Source organism: Struthio camelus, chromosome 1, assembly GCF_040807025.1.
Source record: "Struthio camelus isolate bStrCam1 chromosome 1, bStrCam1.hap1, whole genome shotgun sequence".
Taxonomy (NCBI): domain Eukaryota; kingdom Metazoa; phylum Chordata; class Aves; order Struthioniformes; family Struthionidae; genus Struthio; species Struthio camelus.
The window spans coordinates 45355529-45373836 of record NC_090942.1 but is presented as its reverse complement, the minus strand read 5'-3'; the positions used below and the strand labels follow the sequence as shown (position 1 = coordinate 45373836).

At 41.1% G+C, this 18308-nt stretch overlaps 1 protein-coding gene across 4 annotated transcripts in view; it reads left to right on the top strand.

Moving 5' to 3' along the window:
- Positions 1 to 270: 270 nt before the first annotated feature.
- Positions 271 to 18308, top strand: part of PPP1R12A (protein phosphatase 1 regulatory subunit 12A) — a 134505-nt gene continuing 116467 nt past the window's right edge. The window contains exon 1 of one of the 4 annotated variants that reach the window (XM_068936358.1): positions 271 to 698. In XM_068936358.1, the coding sequence (XP_068792459.1) occupies positions 462 to 698 (237 nt within the window). In that variant the 5' untranslated portion in view covers positions 271 to 461. The remainder of the gene's footprint in view (positions 699 to 18308) is intronic. The other 3 variants (XM_068936360.1, XM_068936361.1, XM_068936359.1) reach the window with 3 other exon arrangements.

Here is an 18308-nt window from a genome sequence, read left to right as displayed (position 1 = left end):
GTCCCGCCCCGTCTCCCCGCCAGCCCCGGGGATTTCCTGCCCTCTCCGGCGGGGGCAAGGGAAGCCAGTGAGCCCCGAGGCTGAACTCTTGAACCCGCGGCCGCCATGAGGCGCAGCGGGGCAGCCCCGCCTCAGCCGCAACACAGACCGCTGCATCCCCCCCCCCCCAACCTCCCCCGGCCCGTGACGCCACACGCCCCGCCCCCGCGCCACTCTGTCCCCCCCAGCCCCGCCCCTCCAGCTCCTCGTCCTTCCCCGCCCTGAGGAAATCTCGCGGGATTATGCTAACGAGCCCGCCGCCGCCGCGCCTCCCCTCCCGCCCTGCGCCCTCCGCCTGGGTGAGCGAGCGAGCGAGCGAGCGAGCGAGGGTGAGCGCGGGCCGCGGTGCTCTGTGGGATACTGGCGGTATATAGTCTATCCTCGGTGCGGCGTTCGCGAAGGGGGCCAGGCGGGAGCGGGGTATGAAGATGGCGGACGCCAAGCAGAAGCGGAACGAGCAGTTGAAGCGCTGGATCGGCTCCGAGACCGACCTGGAACCGCCTGTGGTCAAGCGCAAAAAGACCAAGGTGAAGTTCGACGACGGCGCCGTCTTCCTGGCCGCCTGCTCCAGCGGGGACACCGAGGAGGTGCTGCGGCTGCTGGAGCGCGGCGCCGACATCAACTACGCCAATGTGGACGGGCTCACGGCGCTCCACCAGGTCGGTGCGGGGCCGCGGCCGTTGCCCGGCGGTGGGGGTGGGCGAGGTGGGAGGGGGCCCGGCCGCGCTGGCCGCAGCGTGAGGCGGGCGAGGCGAGGCCGCCCCGCGCTGCGCCCCTCCGGGAAGAGGAAGGGGGCGGCGGCGGCGGCTGCTCTCGGCTGCGCTGGGGGGTGGCGAGGCGGGGAGGGGCCGGAGCGCGGGGCGGGGGGCAGCGGGGTCCGGGGCGGCTGCGGCCGGCGGGAGGGGCCGTGCTGTGCCGTATCGTGCCGCGGGCCCGCTGCCCCCCAGCGCCGGCCGCGGGTCGGGAGAGGGGCCGAGCGGCCGAGGCCGGGCGTCGGAAGGGGGCGGTTGGGCCTCTCCCTTGGCGGGGAGGAGGCGCCGCCGCCGCCGACCCTCTTTCGCTTTCCCCGCTTCCCCCGTTGGCAGCGCCTCCCTCGGGAGGGGCGATGGGGGCGCGGGCCCGGCCCCCGTGGTGTCGCCGAGTGGGGGGGGACAGGTGGCCCGCGGCGGGGTGGGTGGTGTCCGGCAGGTGAGGGGGGCGGGCTCGCGGCGGGGGTCGCTTCGCCGCGCTGCCTCTGCCCCGGGGTTTCGGGAGCAGTTTCCTGCTTCCTCCGTTCCTGCGATTCCGCTGCCGTGTAGCTGATGGAACCCGCTCTTCTGTGCGCGAAAAGGCGGATCGCTTATTTCCCCCTGGTTTCTAAGGGGAACCAGTGTTTTGTTCCTAATATAGAAACGCGTATCAATAACAGGCTGGTTTTCTTTCTTTAGTGATGGCTTCTGCCGCAGTGTGAAAGCTGAACTTTCAGGGAAGCAGGGCTTTTACAGTTTTCTTTCGTGTACTGGAGAGGTGTAAAAACGAATCTATATTGCTTTGTTCCTCTGTGTGTGTTGGTGGGTTTTTTGTTTTGTTTTAGTGTGGTTTTTTTTTTGAGGGAGTACCGAGGGATAACTTTCGTTTGGGGCAGGGGGGAATGGAAAGGAAACTGGCTGTGAAGTTTCCTCAAAATGGATGCTTTGTGCATGTTGAACTTCATAGCAGTCTGATTGGAATCTCAAAACGTTAGCCAAATAAGGAAAGGCTGTGGCAATCCGGAGATAATGCGGGTTTGCCTGAACAGTTTTTGTTTCTTTAGCAGGCCAAAAGCTTCCCCAGAATATTAAATTTACTGGATATCAAAAAAAGCAAAAATAATTTTTGACAGGCCAACTTTTTGTTCTTAGGTTTAGAAGCTGTTCAGTAGTTTAGAAAAAAAACCTTGATGTCTGCAAGTTCTACATTGATCAGCTAGTAATGTTACCAACATGGTTAAGTGAAGTAATTAGGATGTTCTCACCATACTGTGGTTTTCTTGAACAAAAATGAGGTGCTGAATTTAATGTATTATATCTGTCTCATGTAGATTTTCAAGGATACAAAGTTCTACAGATATGTAAGTTGTTCCATAGTAGTGAAGATGCACTAGATAAAGCAAAAAGTAGTAAATCTTGCATCTTGTGTTCAGAATTGGGTTCTATTTCCTGTATATAAACTGTCACTTGCTGCCCTGTAAAAGATACTAGTTTACTGCTTGTTGTAAGTTGAACTGGAAGAATGAATGTATGTTGTGATTAAAAGTCTGTCAGAATGTTACTTGTTACAGCAAAGCTACCTAACTCAGACTAGTCTGTCACTTCATAGCAAGATTTTATATCTTTATACTTCTCTAAGCAATGATTGCTTCATGCTTCTAGGGAGCTCTGTATTAGAAGTCATACCTTAACTGGTTAGATCTCTGGATCTACAAGTTACTGAACTCTGTGATTGGTAGGAAAGGGTGACGTTAGGTTTAACTGTATTGTCAGAATAAAAGACTGATGATGATGTCTATAGTCATCAGTACTAGGTGGCACTTTCAAAACGTCTTTGGTGCGGTATACAACAAAGCTTTCAAGATAGTTGTGAAGTGACTCTATCTCTCCCCCCCCCCCTTTTTTTTTTTTTAAACCTGTGGTCAGTTTGCAGATTGGATGAGCAAAGTCCAAGGAACAGAGGAGATCTACATCACTGCAGAAACTCTAACTCTCTCTCGCTCTCTGATGCTGAAGAGACTTTTATGATCTTATGTAAAAAGAAAAAAAATCTATTGTGAAATGATAATTATTTTGAGGCAGCCCAATAAATGAGTGAATGTTGCCCGCTGCTCAAAAAAAACACAAAAGAATCCCCTGCCCGTAATCAGCACTGTATAGTTCTGCTTTACTATTATCAATGTATATTATATGGCATATTAGAATAGAATAATAGGTGCAAGTATTACATAATGAATTCATGTTATAGGCTGCATCTAATTAAGTTTGACTAGAGCATGGAACAAAGCTATAGTCTTTCGCCGACGAAACCTCTTCAAAAACACATCACTCTTGCTGATACTGTTTTGACTGACTAGTGTCAATAGTGTCAAAACCCCCGTTGTTGAGTTTGACTGTCACAGTTGCCTGTACAGTGCTGCTTGTGTGTGCCTCCTCCTTTTTTTTTCCCCCTTTGTCTGTCAAATCCCTTGTAGGTGTTATTGTTTTGCAGGAATATATTTGTCAGCAAGAATGAGGTTACTCTTCTCATTTGGATTGTATCCTTTCTGTCTTGCATCTCACTCTTTTTTTCATGCAGTTATCAAGAGCAAATGCATATGCCTCTCTGAAATAGTACATTTAACCTTTATTTTTATTGCTCTCCAATCTTCGATATTTTTCCAACTAGGTGTGACAGTTACAGGAAAAGGCTCAAGCTGTGTTTTCTTCTCCACAGCCTAGGTGGTTGAAAGTGCTGAGGAGAAAGTACCATTAATCCTGAATTTCTGGTGAACTTCAGATCTGGTCTTAAGTGGAGCATCAAGCTTTGTTATTAAAGCCACTAGCTAGACCCTTCTGTTATTAGGGTAGTATGACATTGCCATTAGAAAGCTTTAAGTAGGACTATTTCCTGTAATGCATACCAAAAAAAAATTTACAACTGGCTTAATAGCTCAGGAGAGGAAAAGGGAGAGTATTTTCAGGTACTGCTTTCTAAGATCAAGCACACATGTCTCCTCCCTTATGTTCTATAACACCTACATCCCCTCACTCGCCTCTCGACACTGCTAATAGGTTGCTTTGTTTTATATTTGCTTGTGTGGAAATGAGCAGATTTGTGTATTTTATCTGAGGACAGATCAGTTAAATTCTTTGCTCTATCAATCTTATATTAAAAATCTCACAGAAGGAGTTAGAATCATCATTAGATGATGGTAATTATTCCTATATGTAATGCCTGATTGAAATATCATTCTCTTCTTTTAGGAATTTGTTACCTTACATTTTGGTTATGCCTTCAGTACAAAGGACAAAATTGGTATGCAATCTTTATGTGTGTGTGTGTGTGTGTCTCTCTCTCTCTCTCTCTCTATATATATATATATAAAATACAGGGAACTTTTTTAAATTGGACTTCAAACTTATAATCAAATGTCGTTAACTCTGGAGTTGGTTATATTCTTAAATATTGTATTTCCAGACACTTGTCACACAGGATGAGATTTAAGTTACAGATAGTATAACTTCCCTTATCTGTTTTGTCAGTTGAATGCAAGGATGAAAGGAAAAACAGCCCGGAGGTGAGTTGTGACCTCACAGATTAATGGCTTCTACAGAGTGGGGGGAAAAAGTGGCGTATTCTGAAATCATGTTAAGAGAAGACTATATTGGGGTCAATAAAACCCGGTTACTTCTACAGAAAATTTAGTAAGAGTGGGATTCAATTCTACTGTCTTAAAAGCTTAGCACCTAGCCCTCCTCAGAGTTTGGATTCTTTTCCTCTCATTCCCTGCCTCTCATAATGGAAGACCTGGCTCACTAGCTCTGATTGGTGAGACACATTGTCTAAGTGACTGAAAAAGTAGTTTGTCTAAAAGTTATGTAGAGTTTTGTACAGGAAAGAGGAGTCCACCCTTTCTGGACAGCAGTGTGGGGAGGGACCATGGTGTCAGCAGGTTCCTGGAAGGCTGGATTTCCTGTGCGTGCCGCTCCCCTGGGAGCATGGGGTGTGTGCTGTGGAGTACCTGCGTAGTCCAGATAAAGAAGGCAGCTGAGATTAGGCTGCAGTTAGGCATGACAATTTACATAGACTGCTTTCTGGCTGCCTTCTTTCTTCAAGGCTACTCAGGAGGTGGTAGATTGGTTTTTTGGCTTCATTCTGTCTGAGTGAAGAGGGTGCTTGCCGTGGCCTAGTTCCACCATATAGCATGAAAGGAACCTGTCTTGGTCTTATTTATTCTTGAGGAGGATACTGTAGTTAGAAGTGAGGTGAGGGAGATGGTCCTGGCTGTTTGTGTGTATGGATCATTGAGTACTCCAGGTACTGTCATTGGTGAAAGCTGAACAGCAAGAAAAGTTCCTAAAGAAGAATTTGTGTGCTTTGTGGGGGGGCAGTAGAAGTACGATTAAAAAAAGCTCTCCAAAGGCTATTCCCTCTTTCTGCTGCAAATATCAATGTTTTTCTGCATCTCTAAGTACTAAATATATATATGATGTTGACTGTTTTACCCACGTTATAGTTATGCATTGGTTTACAGACATAACTTCTATTAACACCACATACCGCTATTTGCTGCTGCTGTAGTACTGTACAGCATTGGTCCATCAGTAGTAATTAAGATGCTGAGAAGCCATTCACAAGTGTGTTTCATTGAACACTTACTCTTGCTTACTGATCCAGGACAATTATTGCTATCTTAATATTTCCATCAGTTTTATACTTGGGATTTATGTGTTGGATAAGCAGTTCCTTTCTTTGAGGGAGTTTCTGCAATAGCTTATCTGAAAAATTCCATTGGGACTTGTGGGAGCACAGTTGTAGTTGCCTGATATGATGAAGTTTATCATTGCAGTAGACAGCAACTGTCATCCTTGTTATGATAGCCTTACAAACAGGAGTGAATGGGTTTAAAAACAAAACAAAAAACCCAAAATCTTCCAGGACTCAATCCCATTACCTTAGAATGAGATAGAGGATGTAAGCCTGCAGTGTTGGGACCCTTTTGACGATTGATAACGCAGGTCGTATATATGTGAGCTGGGGCCACAGAATGCACAACATGTAAAGACACAAGAGCAAAGAAAAAGTTGCTGCCCTCTTAAATCTCTAGGGTGTCTGCATTATAGCAGCAGCTTCCAACAGCCATGGAATAGGAAGGGATGGAAATAGCTCGAAGCTACCTTAGTAACCTTCCACCTGTGAGTTCTGCCCTGCTACTTCTGCATAATGAAAATATTGGTGCGTATAGTAGACCTGTTAATTTTTCAAGGCAGTCAAGTAAGAAAACTTCAGTTTGTGCTCTGTTATGAAACTGACATCTAAATCTCACTGTTGGGAGGGAGATCCCCCCACCCCAGCCCTCGAAAGCCCTTGTTGATGATACACAAGTGATAATTTTGGATTATTTGTTTGTATTACATGATTCTCATTTGTTTAATCTTCTCTTTGTACAACAAAGCTTAGAGAAACCGAGTCCTGCAATAAGCGATTTCACTCTCCGGTTAGACTACAGAGCATACTTGTTTAAAATCTCCTTTTGTAATAAGAGTTGGTTTTTGTGCGGGCCATAGATCTGTCTCTCAGTAGTTGCAGTAGCTAGGTTTAGATTCTACCAAACTCAAGGTGGGTGTGTTTGGGGGTGTGTGCGTGGCTGTTGTTAACCTTTAAGGTGCAGAGAGTAAGAGATGTGCTTCTTTATAACGTACCTTGAGTATAATAGTGGAAACTTAAGTACTGCTTTCAAAAGAATTCCTGTGTATTAGTAAATGAAACGAGTAACACAATCTTTCACCTTTTTAGGTTTGTTATATCTAAATGTATCTTGGCCTCCTCATGTTGTGTCAAGTGTGAACCCAGGCTTTTTATGTTTGTTTGCATAGCCATTTTCATTGCTATGCATGTTTCTGGTGCCTAATGAAGTAACTCAAGTGAATTCTAGCATATAGTGTAAGATTACTTAAGTATTTAAAGTGCGTTTCCTCGGTATTGTAACGGACAGATTTCAAAACTGACAGATTTCATAAACTTCTTCGTCTGGTCATAGAGGAGGAGTTTAACGTTTCTGTTGTCCTGTAGCTATGAATTTCACTGTAGCGTTAATGCCGCTTTTTGCAATAAAGTATTATCCATAGTTTTGTATGTATTCTGGCATATGCTTGGAATCTTGGAACAGTCCCTTTGTAAGAAGTCATCAAAAGCATCTTTTAGAAGTAGATGTGTGTGATTATACGTGTGAATAAAACTGATGTGAACGCATTAAATTTGAGGCCTTTTTTGATCTTGGCATCTTAGTAGCAGGTCACTGCATTACCATTTTGCTATTGTTTACCAGATTACTAAATTTTAGATTATTGACCTGATCTGAAGCTGGGAGACAGTCAGCTAGCCAGTATAAGTTGTTCATAGAGATATGACCTCAGTCTTTCAACTGAGAATCTGTGTTCCAGGCTTGAGGGGTTTTAGTTGGAATGAATGGTTTGACAGGCTTTTGGCCAGTTCTATACTTGTTTATCCCTGCCCTCCAACCAAAAAAAGGTTCTTCTTACTTGGGCTGTAAGACATGTACAGCAATCTTCCAAAAATCTGAGGCTCTAGCAAACTGCTTGCTTCTTTCTGTGTTAATGTGATACTTGAGGTGAGGCCAACAGGGTGTGTAATTGAGGAACACGAATGTGTTCTTGCCAATATTTAGAATTTGTCCCAAAATTATATTTGGACAGCTCTAGCTTAGACAAACCAATGTGCTTGGAAACGAATGTGATGGACAACTATAATGTGAGTATATGCTTCAGGACTCTTACAGTGAAGAAAGAGTACATTATACCTCATACCTTATTATGCCATACTATAGTACCTATGAAGCATATGCCACATAGGACATGCATCATATGAAGACGTTTACCTAACCAATTTTATATCAATGCTTTTCAATATTTTTTTCATTGATCTGGATAAGCATAAAAATGTGGACTTGGAATGCAGCTGTAAGGCTGTGGAGCTGTTGGTAAGCTGGACAGCTTCTGAAGCTGCTGGATGGGTGGAGACATTCCAAGCTGCTTTACTTTTCTATATGCATTCCTGAAATGACAGTCAATGGAAAGCATGGTATAAGAGTGGCAGCATTCCTCAGCTGTTGCCTTTCTAGTAGTTTCAGGAGAATAAGGATAGATCAAGAATACAAAAGATGATCAGGGTACTTGGGGGGGTGGGGAGGGAATGAAACACTTTGGATTTTCTTAACACTTTATTTTGACAAGGCTTGGTACTGAGCTTACCTGTTTTATTTTTTTTGAGAACACTAATTCAGCCACTATGCTTATCTCAAGCATTGAATCATTGACTCCTGTGATTCATTAATGCAAAGTTCTATCAATATGAAGAAGTCTTTGGACAAGACTTTATGCCCTATTTACGCCTGGATGGTTTTAGTACTTATCTTCATTAACAATATGTCTCTAAGACTAATGGCTTCTAAAGGTCTGTTAAACTGAGTGTAGAGTGGGGCTGGCTTTTTGAAGAGAGTGAAACACCCCTGAAAAAAATCTGACCTGCAAATGCAGACCTACACACAGAAACAGCAGTAGCTTTGTCCTCAAGATTACAATTGATCATGTTCTAATTGCATCTGAAAACTTTTACGTTCAATCTAAAATTAGTTTATAACCACTATTTGTTGTGATACTAAAATAACTGTAAGCAATGATTGTCACATCTGACGAATGTAAAAATATTAAAAATAAAAGAACTCCTCTCTAAAACCTTCTACTGGGGCCAAGCCTCAGGGTCCCAGGTGAGATGTAAGTTGGTGTGTCTTTTAAAAAATCAATCTCAAATATCATTCTAGTTATTTTCCTGTGTTGTGACTATAATTTGCAGTCTTGTGTTCAAAGTATTGCAGTTGCTTTGCTGTGACAGGATCAGTTATGTGGGCCAAATTGGGCTTCCTTTTGGTAGGTGGTAATTTCACGTCTATCAAACCCTATAAAACAGTAAGTTTTTAGAAAGCTCATCAAACTTCATGACTTGCTTCCACTTTTATCTTTTTTCTACTACTGCAACTTGAATAATCCGGATGCTAATGATAGTGTTATTTTCACTAGGTGTATGTACTTTGTCTCCTACTCCATGGAAAAACAGTTTAACAGTTTCGGTTTTTTATATGAGGAATCATTGTGTAACGTCAGTTTCCTGGCTTCTGAGAACAGCATCGCGGAGAGGGTGGGTTGTGTTAATGCAGTGGGTTCTGTTGGTGAATTTCACTGGACATGGCTTCTGGTCACCCATTTTCTATCCGCTTTCAGGCGATCAGGCAGAATGCTTGGTATTTGTCTCTATATGGCTAAATTGATGTGCGGAAGAGTGGTACTAAATGCTAATGCTGGTATGTCACAATGCTTATTAAAGATTTGTAGGCTTAGTAAGAGTAAAATAAGTTTCACCCAAAGTCCTACTGCTTTCTTAGTACCTTAACGGATTCAGGAGGCTTTGTGCTTAATGCTTGAAAGTTTGTGAAATGCAGAAAGGCCAATGAAAGGTGTGTAATTCCTATGCATTTTAGTTGACCGGCCCTCGAACTTCGTTTTATTTAAATGAACAGAAATGGCAAACAACTTCATGCATGATAAATGTTACTTTACCCACAGTATACAAGACTTTGGCTGGAGTTTTTTCAACTTCATGAGCTTCCTCTGAAGTCACATTTATTTTATAAACAGGGTTTGCTATTCCACTTAACAGTGGCGAGTTAAAAGCTACCTTTTTCAAAAGAAAATACAAGACAACCTAGCGTAACTTTCGACACTTACACTGCGTATTTTATTTTAATAAAATGTTGATTACTGGGCCAGCTAAGAAGATGCAGAAACAAAGAAAAATCTGAAAACCTGGTTGCTCCCTCAGCAAGAGGGTGCTGTACTCCTTAACACAATTAAAGTTTACGCGTTTTACTGCAATATTGTAAGCCCAAATGCAGCCTGAATGTCATTTAGAGTTTTAGAGTATCTCCTTTGCTGTTTGTCAAAAGATTTAACTTCTGCAGATAAGTAGTACTGGAAATGTTAATCTTACTGCCTCTGGAAGAAGAGGAAAAATCTTCCTGTACTACACAGGCAGTTCCAGGTGTAAATCTAATGAATGTAAAACCAGAAAAATCTGAATCCATTACTAATGGTGGTAGTTTGTGAAAAGAAAGAGATAAGTTACAGGAGCGGCAGTTGGGATCCAGTAAGAGACTATCCTGAGAAATGAATGCTTTGGCCACACTTACCAGTGCTGGATGCAACTGTAAATACGAATGTAAAGTATGGGGACAGAAGCAACCTCTAGGTGCTTGTATTTAGGAATTTATTCTTGTTAAAAAGAGGTATTACTTGCTTTTCTGGTTCTGGCTGCTGAAAATAAGACAAGAGATCTGGGGAAATTCTATCCTTTCTCTAGTTTCCTCTTGAGAGTTGTTCTTGGATTAGATTATCCTAGTGCTAACCTCTGTCTGTAGCTATTCTGCACTTAAAACTAGTAATTCCTGACTAATTCCTTGCTAATTAGCTAGCTTTGCACCCGTGAATAGCAGTAGTAATCTAATTTCATGAGGCTGTCCTTTGGAGTCAGTGTGGAGTTCCAGCATGTGTATAGTGGTAAAGACAGCATTGTCTTATGTTCAGCTTGCTTAGAAAGCTAAAAAGAGACTAGCAATTTTTCCTTTTTTCCCCCTAGAGAAAATTGTATTTCACACAGTGATAATTGTAACCAGTCTTCCCCCTTCCCCCCCACCATGCTTCCTGCCTATAACTGGGAAAAATACTTAGTGTTGGATACTCTGTTAATGTGGTGGTGTGGTGAATTTGATGGTACCAATGTGTCAAATGTAACTTCTCCATTTTTCAAGAGGTGGAATGAGCAAAGAAAAGTATTCATGTCACTGGGAGGAAAACCCCATTTTCATTTAGCTCTCCCTTAGCCTCTTATCACGCCGTTCATCTATGGCAGCTTGAGATACGGCTTTTAATATTAAAAAAGAAAAATGTTAATTGCTAGAGTTCATTTGAATTCTTGAAACAGCAGTTTTCTTCCGCTGTACCTAGAAAAGCAAAGCTGTGTTGATAGGTCTGAGCATACCACATCTGTGGTCTATACTCTGTTTTGAGAAGTATAGAGAAAATATTGCTTGTAAGCTTAAATTGCCAGATGATTCTATGATACTGTGGTAACATACCTGAAAAAGACTGTTTGATTTATCTTCTTTCTATTTACAGGTTAGTTAGTATTCAGGGGTAGTTTGGTGGTTTTGGTGTTCAAGGCTAGAGGCTTCCCTGAAGTATTTAAATGGCACACTGCCTCCAGTAGGGGTTTCACGCTCGGACGTGTTTCTCTCCCTACCTTCGAGGAAAAACTACTACTCTGAACAATCTTTAATAAATACTAGTAGGAATATCTAATATGGTTTTGAATAAAATACAGCACTTTTGTAAAACGACTACTGGATTTCTGATTGTTTTTCTTAATTGGCGATTTCTGTTCACAGTTGATAAATATGAAAAGTAAATATGAAACATCTAAAGATCAGTTACCACATTCAGGACCTGGTTATATTCGGTAAGACAGTGCCTTGTAACTACTTATTAGATAGTCACTTTAAGAAGCTGGCTTAATTTGCATCCACCAATTGAAATTTACGCATGAACCTGTCAGTTTTGAGAAAAGTGTGTTGTGTCCCAGATGCTGCAGTAATTGTCAGTAACAGTTTGTATCAAGGACTAACAGATTTTTTTTTCCAGAAGAAATCGCTGTTCAAGTGAACAAGTTGCCATAGCTTACTGGAGCCTAATCATTAGCAGATTCTCTGGCCCAAGGAACAGCAGAGGAGAGCGATTCTGGAGGCGTGTGGAACAGCTCCTGAGGGAGGATTAGGTCTTAGGTGTCAACTTTAAGCTTTTGCAAAGTTTATGTAAGTAAAACTGAAGAACCTACTAGAACGAAATACTTCATTCATGATACAGTGTATTTTGAAAGCTGTTAATTGTTTGGCGTCCTCTTTCAGAGGGAATGGCCTGTCGTGTCAGGAGCGTATGCTATATTAGAATAAGAAAACAAAAAAGCTTCTCCACTCCAAAATTTTCAGGAAGGTAACCTTATTTAAGAATATTTATTCATTTAAGGTGTGTGTGTGTATAGGTTGTTTTTTTTTCCCTCCAAAGCATGGTATAAAACTGAGAAGTATCGATAAAAGGTGAAGGTCTGCAAATTATTGGGGATCCAATAAAGCAAGGTGCAACTCTGTTAAGAAGCCCTGTTGACATCAGAGCCATAGGTTCTTCAGTGATGTAGTTTGTTGTTGGCTACGTAGAGGTATGACTCAGGTGTTCGCTCAAAAGAGCTGATGTGTAATTTTCCTCTTCTAGAGCTCTTCCAGGGACTTTGTCTCTCTGCAGCTGTTTGTTTACCTGGATGTATAGTAACAAATTCTTACTCTTTATAAGACACAAACTCTTGTGACTTCCTTTGGAAGCCTATGGCTTCTCTTCTGGGATTTTGAGCACTTTTGAATTCTCCTCAGTAATTATCTAATATTTCTTCCTATAGCTAAATTAAATGACTTTCTCATATGGGAGAGCTTCCCCCTTTCCCCCCCCCCCCTTTTTTTTTTTTTCTTTCCACCCCTATTCATTTTGCTTTGTTAGGTTCTGGTGTTGCTGATGATGTCTTAGATAACATGCTAGCACTCTGCATTGTGCTAATATTCTGAAGGTATTTGTTTATGCAGAATTAAAAAAAATTAATAGTCTAAATCAACTAACTTTGCCTGCTTTACTGCAGCTTAAACTGTATTAATTAGGCATTAAAATCCTTTAAACTTTAAGGCAAAAACTTTTTTGAAGGTTTTTGAAACAAAGATCATTTTTGCACTTGGTCTCATGTTGTAGGCTGTAAAATTGATGGATGCCCTTAAATAGGGCTAGTGCATCACCAAATGTATTAATACATTTTTATAACTTATTTGTACCTACCTATGATTCCTGAGATCCACAGTATATTGTGCAGTTGCATAAGCTGCTCTTGGCAGAAGTTCTTAAATCTAGATAGAGATGGACATAGGGAAAGACAGCGGAAAATATTCCCCTTTATGATAACATAGTGTAGTGGCAGAGGTAGGATTTTTTTGAATCCAGATGAATTGCTGTTTTCTCTCTTCTGTCCTTCTCCTTCCTTGTTCTACTTGTGTTATAGAAACTGGATGTCTGCAGACTTTTTTTTTGTCTCTTTTCATATTAAACATCACTGCTTATTTGTAGGGTTAGGGTTATAAAACCAGGCTTTGAATTCAAGCCTGCATCTGTAGAGAGCTACACAAGGTGCTGATGCTCAAGGAGATCCAGTATGTGTGGCCTGTGCTTACTTTGGCTTCTTGCTCCGGTTATATGTAGGTCTGTTTTTTTTTCTCTTTGGTTTCATCAGTCATTGAGACACAGGATATTTACCTCCTTACTGCTTTTGACTTATTAAGAATACCTAAGACCATTCTCCTCCCTCCCCACACTCCCCCTGACTACACTAGAAGTTTGTACCTTTACAGTGTTTTAACTTTGCTTAAAGCAATGAGTTGCAGAATGTGAGTAGTTCCTATAAAGCCAATTATGTGAACTAAAAATTTTTGTGAGCTCCTGCTTTTGTTAGTCTCAATCTGTAGATCACGAAATGCCTCTGGCTCCTGATTCATTGAGAATATTGATGACTCTGTTAGACTATTTACCTTCTTAATCTCAAGTATTTCTGGATGAAGTCCAATTTTAGTAAGCCTCTGCCTTTAAAAAAAAAAAAAAAACTTTTATAGGTGACATCTAAATTGTTATATTAGGATGTAAATAATTTGACTAGGCTTATTGGGCACAGTGATGTGTGGGTTTTTTTGCCTTTTTGTCTGAGTATAAGATTTAAAGTTCAAAATATTTCAGTGGTTAAGCTTTATCACTGGTAGAACCTGACTGCATGATAGAGCAGTACTTTAAAAAAAAAAAAAAAAGCGCACTCTGAATATTGCAAAAAAGCAGTACAGTCTATTGGTGGAGAATGTTATTTACCTCCTTTCCCCTTCCCCCCCCCCCCACTTCAGTCCTGCAAAAACAATACTGATTCCAATTTGGAAGAGAATGCTGAATAAAAGGAAGTTACTGCTTAGAAGATTATGCTGACAAATGAAAGGTGAACAGCAAACTGCTAATGACCTTTTGGAACAACTGAGGACAGCTAATTTGTCCACCCTGTTTTCTTTACTGGAAGAGGGGGGGATGAGAGCGAGAACAGCACTTGCAAAAATTACGCATGCGGATTGGCACAGTGTATGTCTAAGAAAAATATAATTCAGGCAGTAGGTTATTTGCCAAATGGATGGGGCAGTCATGCCAAGAGAATCCTTGCTTTTGCCAGCAATTATTCTTTTCTGTAGTTAATCCAATATTTCTGGCTACTTTGCTGTCTTGTCTTTGAATGTATATTCTGAGGGAGGCCTGTTTAACTTAAGCCTGACTTCTAATCAAGTCTCATCCCTTTGACTCTGTTGTGATTTGTGTCCACAAAAGCAAGAATCAAAGGCAAGTGCTGCATCTTGCTTAGTAGGAGACTGCAAAATGACAGATCAGACTGATTATGATAAATGCTACAGAAGCTGCAGTATATAGTAAAGCTCAATAAGATTTGTGCAGAAGAAACTGTAGCTTATAAACAAAGAAGAAATGTTCTGTTTTGCTACAGAAATAAAAGATCCTTGATCACTAAGTATCAAGACGAGGTAGGTAAGAGCAAATGCCTGTGTTTTTGAGCACTTACCTAGTTCTAAGTGTGTTTGAAAGAGTTCAACTACTTTCTGATCCATCACTTCCATTTAGAGGAACTTGTAGTTTGCAGCCCGAAGGGTTGTTTTTTGTGTTTAAACAGACTGCTGTGATAGTTACAATGTAGATTATATATATTTTTATACCCTCCCACTTCAAGTGTAAACTACGTTTATGGCTAAGAATTCTTAACATGCTGACTGGCTTTTCTTTGCAGTTATTAGCAGGAGACGTCATGCGGTTTATCAACTGCCAAGTAGCATGGAATCTCTTGAGTTCAGACTTGAGTAGGCAGGCGTGTGCTAGAATCTCTCTTCAGATGTATAGTCGTGGTATAAATTAACTTGTAATATCTACATGATATTACTAGATCTTAATTTTTTTTTTTTACTTGGATTTTGACAGCCTTGATCACACAGAGGTACAAGTGCTTAGCTGACTGACATAAAACGGATGGTTCAAGTTTTGGCCTTATGTCTCTGAATCTGTGATGCAATAAACTTTCACAACATTCTTTAAGCTTGAGATTTTAAGTGAATATTTTTAGCGGTAACTTTTATTTTAGATGAAGAAAGTTGAAGCTGGCAGGCCTTAACTGTAGTTGGTAATTGGCATTCATATGTTGAGTTATACGTATTACCTGAATTTGAAGATAGCTTCATGACATTTGAAGGTTCCCCCTCTAAGGTGCTTATCCCCTGTTGATGTGATTTGGGATTGTTGAATTTGTAGATTCATTGAACGCTTGAGCTGTTTAAAACTGTTAAAAGCAAATGTTAAATTCTCCAGTAGTAGCTCAGTCTTATTAGCAAAATACTTTTTCTTCAGCTGATGAAATTCTAGTATGCTTGCTTTGATTAAACTTATTTAAATATACACACGTATATTTATATGCTATATATATGCACACATGTGTTCTTATATTTTTTTTCCTTGCATGATATATTTTGTACTTGCATGAACACATCCTTGAGTTTGTAACCAACCCAGATATGTAATCAGGGATTGCTCTGACATCCTGCAAGTTGGTCTCCTAAAATGGAAATTACTTATTTGCAGATGGAAATTGGAAACAAACAGCTGTGAATTCCAGGAAACAAATACTACAACCAATTCATGACTTTGCTCTTCTCTTCAACAACCAAATGACAGTTGATGCCACCATTTGCCACTGTGGTTTCCATCTGTATTTTAAATGAACCACTTTTCTGTAGCTCTTTTTTTTTCCCCCCTGAGTCTGTCTTTCTCTAGTTACAGCCTCTTTGCTCCCTCTCCCATAAAACACCTTCCCCACCTACCCCCAAACCTTTTCCTCCATGGCCACTGTTGCAGGGAGTGTTTGGCTTGGCATTTAATCAGGTCTTTCACAGTGACTAGCATGAAGCTAGGATACTGTAATAATTTTATGTTTGTGTGTACACATTTTATGTACACACCTATGACTGATCACCTACAGTCTGAGAGACTGTTACAGAATTGCTGCACAGAAAGGACTATTGCAAAAATAGAAGTCAAAAACTGGGTGTTTTTGAATGACAGTTCTGTGAATCTGTGCTCCACTGTGGCTCAATGTAAATGTTCTTACCTAGATGGAAGTTTCTCCTCCATCTCTGGCTTGACTTCGGAAATCAAAGACAAAAAGTGTATGAAATTTTGTTACCGCTGTTGCTAGTGGCATGTGCACTGTGCTTGAGGAACTACTTATTTAAACTAACAAAATTGTCACCTGAGTGATATCTGACTGATATTTTCAGTCTTACCTGAAAACTTGCTATATTTTTCAGATTTGGTGAGGGCTTGATACTAGCACTACTCTAGGTATTTTTTGATTTAAAAAAAAAAAAAAAAAAAAAAAACAACCCTGACTCTTAAGTGAAATTAGAGCTGGGAATATAGCCAGGTGAACTACCAAACAGTTCTGCTTACATGTTCTCAAGTGTCCTACATAAATCAGAAGAAAAATGGTGCAGCCTCCTTGAACTGGAATCTGTCACTCCTGCTAGCCATATTCAAACCTTGCCTTTAAAGAAAGAGGGCTGAATACTCCTGTAGTTGTGCCTTAGGGCTACAAAAAGACTAATATAAATGGCATACATGTGCAGAATGGTTGGGATTAGTTTCCCAATCGCCAGGTTAGATTAGCAGTTCACTTAGGTGGAAAGTGCTGTTCTGGAGGACCTTTAAGCTGAAAGACTAAGTAGGGCTGTGCTTTGCTTAAAACGAAAATGAATGCTTTCTATGGGGCCTTGACAACAACAAGAAGCTGCTGTTACTTGGGGTTTGCAACCTTCTGGATTCAGTTCAGGGTGCAGACGCTGCAAACATTGGCCCATTTCATAATAGAAAATGATACCCTTTTAGAGTATGCAGAGTACCTTTAGACCCCAGCTGTTGCATGCTCAGTGAAACACTCTAACACTTGCTTTTACCATTCAAGCATCTGGAGGATATATCTGCTTAATCTCTTTCCAAGTATTTTATAAGTACTTTTAGCTGGAGTAAAAATGGGAGGGGCTGTCTATTTCTGCTTCAAAAGAGAGTCTTGATTTATGTGATTTTCAATTTGTAGGTTATAAAGAGTTTTACCTTCCCTAAATCACTGGTCGTGGAAGACAAGTAAATATACAGAGACTAGGTATTTACTGCAGTTGGGTATTGGACTCTTCTCATTTTCCTGCTACGTTCTGGTTGGCTTTTCTTGTTCTCGGAGAAGCTATTTCATCAGCGGCCTGTTCTTTGCTCTGATCCTCTCTTAACTGTGTGCTTTAGTAAACTTAGACAGTTGGTATTGTACTGACCTCCAAAACCTGAGGTCAGGTCTTCCCACGTTCAGTGAGGCGATGCAAAGGGGTCCTGTCTACTCCTTTCTTAAGGAGCTCCTGTCTTAAAAACAGCTAGAAAATGCTCCTGTCTTAAAAACAACTGCATAAGCTTTTGTCTATTGAGCTGGGATATGTTTCTGTGCAGCCTTTTCCTGGACCTAATGCCTTATTTCTTTGGCAGCTAGGCAGGCATATCTGATAATTTTCCCATATACTGCATGGGTAAGGAAGGTTGGGCAGAAGTTGTGCTCGTCTTAGGTGGTCCTGAAAAGCAGCATGTAGGAGGTGGAGAATGGACAAACTAGTGGAAAGAAGGAAGGGGAGCAGCATATAGAATTGAAGGGTTTGATGTGAAAGAAGAAACAAATCTTGTTACAGCACAGTACTTTTCACCTCTTCTGCAAAGCAGCAAGGTAAAATTGGATTCTTCATTTTCATGCTTGATAGTAAATGAGTATTTGTCTCATGAGTTAGTTATCTTGCAGTACCTTTCTAGATTTTGCAGCAGTCTATGCCTTAGATTGTCTTTTGATCACTCAAGATTGAGGCCCTTTCTTCTTTTTCCAAAAGGAATGTTATTGTTGATTTTTGGCTTTTTGTTGTCAAGAAAATGTGACACAGCTGTGCAAATAGGTAGGTAAAAAGAGGTGTGGGGAGTTGGTTTGAGAAATCAGTTTGAACAGAAGTATTTCATGAAAGCAAGGCTTGGTTTCTGTCTGCTTTAAATACTCATTCTTAGAGTTGGATGCAGAAATTCAAAGATAACCTGGATAGTTCTTCAGCAGTGTTATTTGTGGAGTTCAGGACCTTTGGCTTGGCAGGCTAATTTTCTTCCTTCTTCCTTCCCCTCCTTCACTTTCTGATGGCCCCTCTGTTTTTGCTACACTCTGTCTGATTTTGACTATTGAATCAGAAA